At 38.4% G+C, this 10,260-nt stretch overlaps 7 protein-coding genes across 7 annotated transcripts; 3 read left to right on the top strand and 4 right to left on the bottom strand.

The window, feature by feature from the left end:
* Nucleotides 1-208: 208 nt before the first annotated feature.
* Nucleotides 209-796, bottom strand: BDF20DRAFT_798515 (uncharacterized protein; the record flags this gene model as incomplete). The annotated part of the gene is made up of 1 exon (XM_053076321.1): nucleotides 209-796. A coding segment is annotated over one exon (588 nt), but the record flags the coding sequence as incomplete, so codon positions are not given.
* A 367-nt stretch (nucleotides 797-1,163) lies between these two features.
* Nucleotides 1,164-1,832, bottom strand: BDF20DRAFT_806184 (uncharacterized protein; the record flags this gene model as incomplete). Its single annotated transcript, XM_053076515.1, has 2 exons — nucleotides 1,164-1,334; nucleotides 1,395-1,832. Coding segments are annotated over 2 exons (609 nt in total), but the record flags the coding sequence as incomplete, so codon positions are not given.
* Nucleotides 1,833-2,042: 210 nt separating this feature from the next.
* BDF20DRAFT_850430 (uncharacterized protein) lies at nucleotides 2,043-2,426 on the bottom strand. Its single transcript, XM_053079953.1, has 3 exons — nucleotides 2,281-2,426; nucleotides 2,252-2,254; nucleotides 2,043-2,202 (listed from the first exon to the last, which is right to left on the bottom strand). Exons 1-3 carry the CDS (start codon nucleotides 2,357-2,359, stop codon nucleotides 2,102-2,104), a joined length of 183 nt encoding a protein of 60 aa, XP_052938828.1. The 5' UTR covers nucleotides 2,360-2,426; the 3' UTR covers nucleotides 2,043-2,101.
* A 253-nt stretch (nucleotides 2,427-2,679) lies between these two features.
* On the top strand, nucleotides 2,680-3,699 carry BDF20DRAFT_832395 (uncharacterized protein; the record flags this gene model as incomplete). The annotated part of the gene is made up of 5 exons (XM_053078537.1): nucleotides 2,680-2,748; nucleotides 2,843-3,221; nucleotides 3,248-3,358; nucleotides 3,455-3,537; nucleotides 3,625-3,699. The coding sequence occupies 5 exons, from the start codon at nucleotides 2,680-2,682 to the stop codon at nucleotides 3,697-3,699; spliced, it is 717 nt and encodes a 238-aa protein (XP_052938827.1).
* Nucleotides 3,700-4,897: 1,198 nt separating this feature from the next.
* BDF20DRAFT_815165 (WD40-repeat-containing domain protein) lies at nucleotides 4,898-6,342 on the top strand (the record flags this gene model as incomplete). The annotated part of the gene is made up of 5 exons (XM_053077052.1): nucleotides 4,898-5,034; nucleotides 5,115-5,241; nucleotides 5,319-5,541; nucleotides 5,645-6,123; nucleotides 6,208-6,342. 5 exons carry the CDS (start codon nucleotides 4,898-4,900, stop codon nucleotides 6,340-6,342), a joined length of 1,101 nt encoding a protein of 366 aa, XP_052938826.1.
* Nucleotides 6,343-7,829: 1,487 nt separating this feature from the next.
* BDF20DRAFT_813585 (UV radiation resistance protein/autophagy-related protein 14) lies at nucleotides 7,830-8,600 on the top strand (the record flags this gene model as incomplete). Its single annotated transcript, XM_053076891.1, has 3 exons — nucleotides 7,830-8,004; nucleotides 8,172-8,340; nucleotides 8,414-8,600. 3 exons carry the CDS (start codon nucleotides 7,830-7,832, stop codon nucleotides 8,598-8,600), a joined length of 531 nt encoding a protein of 176 aa, XP_052938825.1.
* Nucleotides 8,601-9,019: 419 nt separating this feature from the next.
* On the bottom strand, nucleotides 9,020-9,574 carry BDF20DRAFT_850397 (uncharacterized protein). Its single transcript, XM_053079952.1, has one exon. It carries the CDS (start codon nucleotides 9,320-9,322, stop codon nucleotides 9,086-9,088), a length of 237 nt encoding a protein of 78 aa, XP_052938824.1. The 5' UTR covers nucleotides 9,323-9,574; the 3' UTR covers nucleotides 9,020-9,085.
* Nucleotides 9,575-10,260: the final 686 nt, after the last annotated feature.

The following is a 10,260-nucleotide window of genomic DNA, read 5'->3' as shown; positions in this document are numbered from 1 at the left end:
TTTCTCAGGGGCCCATCGTCTGTTGAAGGAAGACAGTAGATTGAGTATACACAAATTCAGTGGACAGTTAATCGCTACAGACTTACCGAACGTGGTTATCGCTCTTTGTCTCTTCTTCTTCCCGGATCTCCTTCTCATTCTCTTCTTCCTGTTTTACTTTCACTTTCTGTTTCGTCTTCTTTCTTCCTTTTTTATGCTTAATTTTGCCCTTCTTCTTTGGCCATTTCATATGTTCTTCCTTTCTTTTCTTCCGTAATTCTTTGTCGTATTTGATCCCTCCATCGACAAGCATGTTCACCATCATGTCTGCAGCACGCTGTCTGCCTTGATGCAGACGGAACCTTGTTTCACCCATACCTGGCCCATAGAATGAGAACAGGATCTCTAAATGTTGTAGTATGTAAATAATATATCTCTTATACTGTTCAGGCGAGCCTGTTTTACTACTTGGTATATTGCTTTCTATCGCTTTTATCATACAACCGGCCTTTTTCCTTTCTAATTCTGCATTGACACGAGTACTACCCGTCATGTGATAATATTCTTTTGTCGAGCAGCGCCGTATCTCATGTCTGTTTGTTTCTAACCCGATTGCTGCTGTAAATACGGTCTTTCGGCCAGGATCAACAAATGTGGGTCTGTAGTTTGTCGTGATTTCTTCATAGGAGAAGTCTTCCAACGTCAAGTCATGATGATCAATGATGGCGTCTTCTCTTGGTTTCTTCTTACGACTAAATAGGAAGTCTACAGTGAAGCCATCAGATCGAATGAGATTCCTGAAGAGCATACTTGTGTTTGTCTTTAGCTCAGCAATACTATGATATAAGTGAAAGAATAATCTTGAGAACAGAGTCTTTTAGCAGAGTGCTATTTACTTTACCTTCTGAAGCCTAACTTTTTGAAGTTGAACACTTTACAAAATTGTTCAAGTTGATTCCAATAGCCCTTTACAAGTCTTCCAGGAAATAAAAAAGGAGTAAGAGCGTTTATGCTGATGGTAATGAAGCGCCATGATACTGAGGGAGTTGGAAAAGGGAAGAAGCGATGAGGTAATGGTAACCTACGAACATCGTAGGCAAGATGATTAGAATGCTCTTCTTCGTAGTAGTCTTGGATAAACCACAAGGGCTTGACAAATTTGACCGGATCGGCCGCCAATGCAGAAGCGTAACCTTTTCCTCCACAAGATCTGCAAAGTTCTTGCACAAATTATCTATTCTTAATTTGTCATCACTACTTAACTTGACTTTACCAGGCCATTCGGGTTCGCCTTTGCAAATCACTTGATAACAGTATTTTGTTGCGATTTCGTCAACATCGCGCTTTACCATGCTCTAAAGAGAAAAGAATATTGAGTTCGCTGCTGTTTGGTTTAATGTAAAGTTAATCCTTACCGGGAACATATTCTGCAAGGTATAGTATAGATATTTGAGCATTCGCTGCTCAAAAAGTTCAACAATGCTGTTCGTATATGTGGTACTGAGCTCCTTACAAGCTTCTGTCAAGCATTGGCTATAGCCTTTGGTGAAGCTATAACTTACTTCGACAGCTGGATGCTTCTCTTTGAACTGCTTATAGAAGTTTTTCATGGAATCATTTATTGCTTTCTTGTTGGTTACTGTTTTACCTGTTACAAGTTGTCCAACCGAATACCAGAACTGTTGGGTGAAGATTTCTTTTGGTGTGTCTTTCTTATTATGGACGAGATAAGCGTTAACAAATAGTTGCGAACGAAACACAATAGCCCTAATGTCATTGCAGCACGAAATGACTCTTTCTCTGAACTTCTCGCGGAAGGTTGGTAACACCGCACTGTCGATGGGAAGCTTTCTTGTGAATACAGTAGCACCATCACCAAGAACAGTTGAAATGAGTTCTTCTTTCGAAGGCGTGTGTTTGAGGCATTGCGGCGAACGAGCAGTGGTATGGCCATCTTGTCCACAGCTGAGGCACTTTGCAGCTTGTGGGGTGGTCTTTTTCCGTTTAACTGCTTTCTTCTTCTCTTTCACTTGGTCACTCTGTTTTCTCTTTTTACCGCTGCTACCAACTTTAAGGAGGTTACTCACAAGCAATTAGTGCTGTGCGTAAGATAGATTTAGGTTTATTGCTTACCATCATCAGCATTTACGGCTTTGTAATACTTGCATTTGTAGTAACGCTTGTCAAAATGACCTGGTTCATAGCAATCTCGACACTTGGTATGTTCTAAAAAGTTACAACAAATATCAGAATCCTTATATCTTGATCTGACGGTTCTCCTACAATTATCAAGCATTTTACCAAATGGGTTCGTTTTAACCTGGTTCTTATGTTTTTCTTTAATAGATCTAATCTTCTGTATAATAAAACTTTTGTACATGAATAGAGCTGTAAGTTACAAAAAAATGCGAAATACGGAAAAGAAGGGATCTTATTCTCGTTTAAAAGAACCTCTTCATTATAATTTAACTTTGACAACAAAACGCGAGAAAAGAAAGACACGTCTTTATCATTGGGCAAAGTTCCAAAAAAGGCACTAATGAACATCTGGTTGGTCTTACAACACATCGTCATTTGACGAAAAAGTTGTCAAGCTTTTTGTAGCTCGTCCTATTGCAAAGTCACGCCAATCAGAGCTTTCTTAGCGACTTCCTTACTAATGAAGACTCATTTTTAGGACTAGCTTGTACGCCATCCTTAATGCTGCTTGGATGTTACTGGATAATTGATTATCAACGAAATCGTCCAAGAATAAGATACCGCTTCATCGTAAAATAATTGAAAGTTGTCTAAATTAAGATTTAATAATGTCCAATAAAATTTGTGAAAAGTCTGAAATAGCAGTTAAAACACTGTATTTAAGAAATATTGGAGTTCCACCATCCTCCACCTCTTTCGCCCGTACTCCGCAACTGCATGTTTTTCCACTGCTTTTGTTCGCTACGAACTACTTGGAGCCGTAGTTGCAACATTCTTTAACAAATTAGTACATATGCAGGACAATGGATACTCAAAGCAACTCGAAGCAACTGAAGCTCGTTTCTCAAATTTCACCCGTTTCCATAAGATGAATGACGTTTGCACGATACGTGTCAAGTGCTTTGGGCTCTTGTTACTTATGCAGATATTTGAGCGACTCATTAGGATACTCAATTCTTTTTTGATAAAGACTGTATTGAATAGCGCCTCTTCTGTTCATCTAGTCAATAACGTCTTTTGGAGTGACTTAAAAGCAGAAAATGGTAGAATTTTTGCTGAATATCTAAAGCGATTTTGCACGTGTTGCCGTATAGAATACCTTTAAGAGAAGCTCCAAAGGCGGCCAACACAATGACTTTGATTGGCAATCGCTTAAACAACTTTTCTCTTTCGAAAGGAGGTTAGAATAAACCACAGTGTCAAAAAGCCTCGCTACAAAGTATTTGGGAACCTTATGTCTATCAGTAAAAGTATCCTTAAATTGCTTGTCCTATAGTTGCTTTCAAACTGCAGTTCATTAAAGGTGAACCTGTTGTAATTGCTCTTTTTTTGCACAGATTTGTTTCTTCAATCCAAGCAGTAAGGTGGAGAAAGAAATATTTCATTTTTAGTTAGAAAAGTAAGTCGGTTTTTTGATTTTCTTTATCTTCTAAATAATGATGATAGCTGTTAAGTAAAAGCATCTTTTCTCTTTTGACTGAAGGATTAGAGCGTTCAATAGAGCGTCCAACGCTATTATGAATGAGAAATTACAATTAAAACTGGAAATAACTCAATCAAGGCGTCTCTCAAGCCGCGTTTAATGTAAATAGTGAGTATCCTCCTGCTCGTCGGTAAAAACTGTAGTTTCCGATCTGCTAAAGTGTTATTGGCCCATGTCACTGGGAAGAATTAAGCGACTAAAAAGAAAAAAAGAGGAAAAAGCACGAGCGAAAAAGAGACAAAAAATTTTAAAACTTTTTTTTTTTTTTTTTTTTTTTTTTTTGTATATGCACGAAAATTAACCTTATTCTTTAAAACATACTTTTTCCTTTTCATTCCTTCCTTATCCTTAATATCTACATTTTTTTTTTTTACGCTTATTCAACGGAAAAAAAAAAAGAAGAACGAAAAGAAAGAAAAAATACTTATAGAATAAAATATGGTTCTTACAAGTGAAGAAATCAACATCATCGTTTTTAAATACTTACAGGAATCTGGTGAGCATGTTGAACACGATTTAGTCTCGGGTGATTTACTTGAAATTAACCAGTGATGTTGACTAATAAAAAGGTTTTCGACACACATCCTTTGCCTTTCAATATGAAAGCCAAGTTGACAAATCAGCTTACTGCGACGCACAAATTCAGCCTGGAGCTCTAATAAATATTATTCACAAAGGGTTACAGTTCATGGAAATTGAAGCGCATATGAATGAGGTGTGTTGATATAACGGCGTTGTTGACTAGCGACGAATTACAGCGTACTTAATTCATACTTAACTTTCCTGCTTCTGTACTTCCTCATGTAGGATGGCGAATTAGTTGATTGCAGTGTACCATTTTCTTTATTGGAGCCTCATCACTGTGCTGTTACAGACGACAACTTTGGTACAACAGCAACAGTGTTAACAAAGGAGCATCAGACTTCACCAACAACAGTGACAGCTGCAGTCACAACCACGACCACGAATAAAAGACAACGTAAAGAAGATAAAAAACAAAAAGATAGAGAAAAGAGAGCAAGGAAAGAGACAACGACTAATGCAACAGTAGACGAAGTAATGGATATAACGGACAATAGTACAGATCAAGCACCATCGACATCGATAACGCCCACTGTAAATGCAGATGCTGAAACAGCAACAAATAATGATACCACCACAACTGACACGGCAAAACGAGTAGCGAATGGTGACAATGATGCGAAAGTTGTGAAATCAGAGCAAGAAGATCAGGAAATGAAAGATGTCGACCAACAGCAGCAGCAAGACGATTTAGAAATCACATCGGATAAGGTTACTGTATTAGAGGGGCATCAAAACGAAGTATTTTCATGTGCATGGAATCCTTCAGTAACATCACTTTTAGCATCTGGGTAATTAGCAAACAAAGAAGCGAGAGAATGGTCTGTATAGGATAAAATGTAATCTAACAATGCTTACCCTTCGTATATAGCTCTGGCGACGCGACGGCAAGATTATGGCAGGTACCAGAAGGAAAGGAAAAGGTTACAGATCCTATTGTATTACAGCATTTGCCCAATATGAATGATAATAAGGATGTTACTACTTTAGATTGGAATGTAAGAATGAGGAGGGCTTTTACTGTTCAATAACAAGAATAGAAAATGATCACTTATCACTTTCGTTTGAAAAATAGCCTACTGGAACTTTGTTAGTGACAGGTTCTTATGATGGTCAAGCACGTATATGGACACAGAAAGGTCAATTACGTTATGTAATGGGACATCATAAAGGGCCTATTTTTTCATTGAAATGGAATTTCAATGGGGACCTTATACTAAGCGGCAGTGCAGATACTACAACTATTGTGTGGGATCCCGAAACAGGAGACATGAAGCAACAGTTTGAATTGCATACATGTAAGGATACGATTACTCTATGTCTTGTCGATATGGCTTTGCCATGGTTTCGAATCTATTTCTTTCTTAAAAGCTCACAACTGTTACCATTCTACACCTTTAGTGGCTATTCTTGATATTGACTGGATGGACAATACGACCTTCGCCTCTTGTTCTTCGGACAAAACCATCTACGTATGCAAAGTGGGCAATAGGAAACCACTTAAAAAATGGATTGGACATGATGATGAAGTTAATGCAGTACGATGGGATCCATCAGGACAATATCTAGCTTCCTGTTCTGATGACATGACTGCTCAAATCTGGAGCTTGGATTCAGACGAACCACTTCAAGTGCTGAAGGGGCACACCTTACAAATATACACTTTACAATGGGCACCCACAAACAGTCATAACGGAGAGAGGATATTAGCAACAGCTAGTTTCGATGCCACTGTTAGAATCTGGGACGCTATGAATGGCACCTGTCTGTATACGTTGAAGAATCACAGGGAAGCAGTTTATTCTATTTCATTTAGTCCGGATGCACGATTACTAGCTTCTGGTAGTTTTGATCAATTATTGAATGTTTGGGATGTCAAGGTAATGCAAAAGAAGCTTCTATTTTTTTTTGAAGCAGGTAGAGAGCTTTGACTTTTTAACCAACAAAATATCGATCTTTTATAGGCTGGTACACTGAAAAAAGCTTTCAAAACTAATGGTGGTATATTCGAAGTGCATTTCAATAAGACCGGTGATAAGTTGGCTGCATGTACTTCTAATAAGCAAGTAGTGATTTTAAATCAGATGAAGTCTGTTTAGATTGCTATGTTTTTTTTTCTTCTTGCTAAAATAATCTTCTACTCTTACTTTTATAATATTATTCTATATATATATTATATGTTATCTATCGTCCCCTTCCTATCCATTTATTATTATTTTTTGAATCTTCTTCCCGCATCAATTATTCCACCACTATCACTCGCTTTTTTTCTTCCTTTCTTTTTTACAACATAAAAGTGCTTTAACAAAATTTGGATGATTTTCGAGCTTTCTAAAATAGACGGGATATCTGTCGATTGAAAGTTTCATATATTGAGTGTGTGAAACTATGATAAAGCGATCTCCTCTACAATATGGAATCAGTAATACATCATCTATAAAATTTGAGAAAATTTTGAACATGAGAGTATTCGACCTCATATACACCTCATCCAAATAACAAAGCTGAAAAATATTGTGTATTCGACTGGTTCTCGGAGGCAATATGCGTTCATCAGCCAAAGTTATGCTATAATCAACCAAACAACTGATAATGAAGGAACGTATTTATCGCTTATTACGCACTATCAACTGTCCAGAAAGTTACTCTTGCTTACATTAACTTTTTTATCAATCATTCTCAATGGTTCAAGCCCGTCTGGCAACGCTGCTCTGCCTCTCACGACATTGATCATATGGACACCAAACAGTTTCAACACCACTTATCATGAACACCGAGCGGAACATGTTGATGTATAGTGCTTCATACTAATTTGATCTGTCTATCTGCCTGTCGCCAAAAGCTAGGTAATGATCCGCTCCTATGGTTATCTATTGGCTACGCAAATATCCCATCTTTTTTTCCCCACCTTTTTCGGGCATAAACTTTTTTTTTTCCCTTAAATCAGAAAATTAAAGCCCTTTTTCAAAACTAAACATTATGCTGAATTGTGAATATTGCCATACTACACAACGCAAATTCTATTGTACAGATTGCATTAAAGAAAAGTGAGTCTCGAATTCTTCACTTCTTTCTCCTCTTTTTGTAATGGATTTGGGACAGTTTAGAGCGTAATTCTGATTTAGTACTGCTTAAAAGACTACAAAAACATGGAGAAGAATTAGACGGCATCTCCAGCGAACGCATGGCGGCAATTACGAAAGCCAAAGCGTTTGTTGAAAGTGCAGCTCTGATACAACAACTTATAGCTGAGAAGAATAGAAGAGCTTCACAAATCGAATCTATACAGCAAAGTCAACAAAGATTGACGTTGGAGTTAAATAAAAGTATCTATCGAAATAAAAAGCAGTTGAAGAATGAGATGCATAAAAGAGCTTTCAATGGATCCCTTTCCACTCATTCGAACCATTATAATTGAACCTGGAGTATAGAAAAAGCCAAAGTGAAAGAAATTCAGAGACGATTACTGGATAAGCAAAAGTCGATAGAAGAGGGATTCAAGCGAAAATCGCAGTACAAGCAGCCTTTTGCGTCTTCTACAGTGCCAGACACCTCTTTATTGAAAGCTTGGCAACGGACACATAAAATGACAGTAGGCACAAGACGAATTTTAGTAAAAGAAGTGACTTCTCTGTTTGAATTGAAGCCAGGTGTTATTGAAGAAGCGGATTTGGTAGCAAGTGGAATGACCCTACCACAGCAACAGCAGCATCCTGTGTCGAAAGGAACAGTGGAAAATGAGATAGAAGCACCACCTTTCAGTCAAACAGGAGCGCAAATGGAGGCCAAAGAGGACTTGTACATCTGTGGAGTGACGTTGCCCACAAGGCTGATAGATGTATCCAGTAAAGTGAGATCATTGATGCTGAATGTTTTTGCTCTTTCTGCTCACGATGCAAACACACTTGTTCCGCCCCCCCCCTTTTAGAATATCCTAAAGAAGAATTGAATGCACCAGTGGGTCTGGTGATTCATATGTTGGGATTGATTGTCCGATATTTAGGGATTAAGCTACCTTTTCTGATCTTCCACAAAGAGACTCGACCCTACATCCGCATGATTCCACCGAATACGCCGCAGCTTTGGGACAATTACAAGTGAGTTTGTGTGTCCAAGGGGGATTTCTTTGATCATAGCCTTATTTAACCTATTGCCTACACTTCTGTTCAGCAAAATGCCCTTATTTCTAGAGGAGGATGACAAGAATTTCAAACGATTTGTCATTGGTATGGCTATGCTGAACTACAACCTAGCCTACCTCTGCTATACACAAAATGTAAAGATACCCCTAAGCCAAGTAGCCAATACACTACAAAGTCTAATGGCTTGCTGTCGAGCACCCAATCTAGGCCTGTAAGTTTGCATTTTTCTTTTCTTTATTTTTTTTTTTTTTTTCTATTGTTTACTCACTGATCGAGTGCCTGCCTGCACTGTCTTATTTTTTAATATCGTTGTTTACTTTTTGTCCTCGTCCTTATTTGAACACCAACAAGTCAATCACACACATCGTGCTATCATGGTATTCGTGATATGAATTTTCCGCTAGAATTTCAGCAAGTGTTGCGTGCAACTACATTAAGATATCGATGTAGCAGTCAACAACAACAAGTACAGCAACCATTAGAAAGTTCAATGGTGTCATCACCATCGGATGAAGAGTATAACCCACAAGAACATTATAGCCACCGAAGGCAACGACAGCATCCTTTAACCCATTTCCTTCCAATACAACATGACCGTGATACAGCCTACAATGACTCGAAACATGAGTATCTGACGATAAAAAAACCAAAGAAAAGAAAAGGGACGCTTCGTACTTCTCAGTTAGAGGATCCTTCCCCTTCACAACATCAGCAGCAACAGCATTCTGCTCATTATCACTCTTCTCAACCTCTTCGTCATCAAGAGAGGGGCATTGTTATTGATAGAGATGAAGACGAGGAGGACGACGAGGAGGACGACGATGACGATGAAGAAACGGAGGAATTTGAAGTTGAATATCATTATTATTCGGAAAGTGAAGATGAAAACGATGATGTTGATAGACAAAAGAAAGCCAGTGCCAATGACCTTATTCATGCTGCAGGTCCCACACCGATTCCTACCAATGATCCTGAACAACAAGTGCGAAAAGCCCTACCCTCCTTCCTACCATTGACGAGTATGACGGCTGCTACTGCTTCAAGCAAGTCAGCATCGGCAGCAGCAGCACCAGTACCAGACGACTCAACAAAAAATGCCAACGAAACATGGAGTATTGTAGAAGTCGCCCCTTCATTTTATCAATATTACAAAAAATGAGACGACTTTTTCTTTTTTTTTTTCTTTTTTTTTTTTTTTCATTCGTGATGGCAGGCTTCATTGTTTCCCAACGTTGGCATTGGAGGAAAGGGTGTGTTTTTCATTCTATTCAGAGAATAAAGATTTGTATTTATCTGAAAGTCTTTTTTTTTTTTTTTTACCGCTCAAATTCTGTCTAGAACGCTTCTTTATTCAGTTTATAGAAATGCGTTGTTTTTATAGATCCGGTATTTTTTGTTGAGTGTCGAAAGAAAAAGATGCAGGGCCTGGGCTGACCGTGGCCCGTTTGCGTCCCCAAAAAGACGACAAAAAAATCAAGGTTTTCCAAAACCGAGACAACAGTGCTGATTATGTGCCGTCATGAACATTGAAAAAAAGTTTGGTTTTTTTTTTTTTTCGTTGATCTTTTATTTCGCGCGGGGGACTCCTTAGCAAATGTTCGTTGAAGCTTAGAGAAGAATAGAAAGGCTAGCTTAGGTAAAGAGTCTCTCTTCCTCTTGTGTGTGTAGCACTCAACGAGAGCAGCGGATGTTCATGCATATGAAACAGCCCAGTGACTCCATTAGGTTTTTCTTTAGATGGAAAATACCATATAAAACGATACCATCCGCTTAAAGAAGGTGAGCAGATTAAACAGAGTATAATAATTTCGGGGCTTCACCCTCGGCAATAGTGGCGTCCGCGTGCAACTTCTAGGCCAACCGTTGTTAGGAGCG

Source organism: Mycotypha africana (assembly GCF_025528875.1).
Source record: "Mycotypha africana strain NRRL 2978 chromosome Unknown BDF20scaffold_2, whole genome shotgun sequence".
Lineage (NCBI taxonomy): Eukaryota > Fungi > Mucoromycota > Mucoromycetes > Mucorales > Mycotyphaceae > Mycotypha > Mycotypha africana.
The sequence above is the reverse complement of the archived record's forward strand: the minus strand, read 5'-3'. Positions and strand labels throughout refer to the sequence as shown.

What these genes read in the sequence shown, in the direction of transcription:
- BDF20DRAFT_850397 (XM_053079952.1), bottom strand. Translation starts at nt 9,322, where the DNA reads ATGAATAAGGTCATTGGCACTGGCTTTCTTTTGTCTATCAACATCATC.
- BDF20DRAFT_850430 (XM_053079953.1), bottom strand. Translation starts at nt 2,359, where the DNA reads ATGTACAAAAGTTTTATTATACAGAAGATTAGATCTATTAAAGAAAAA.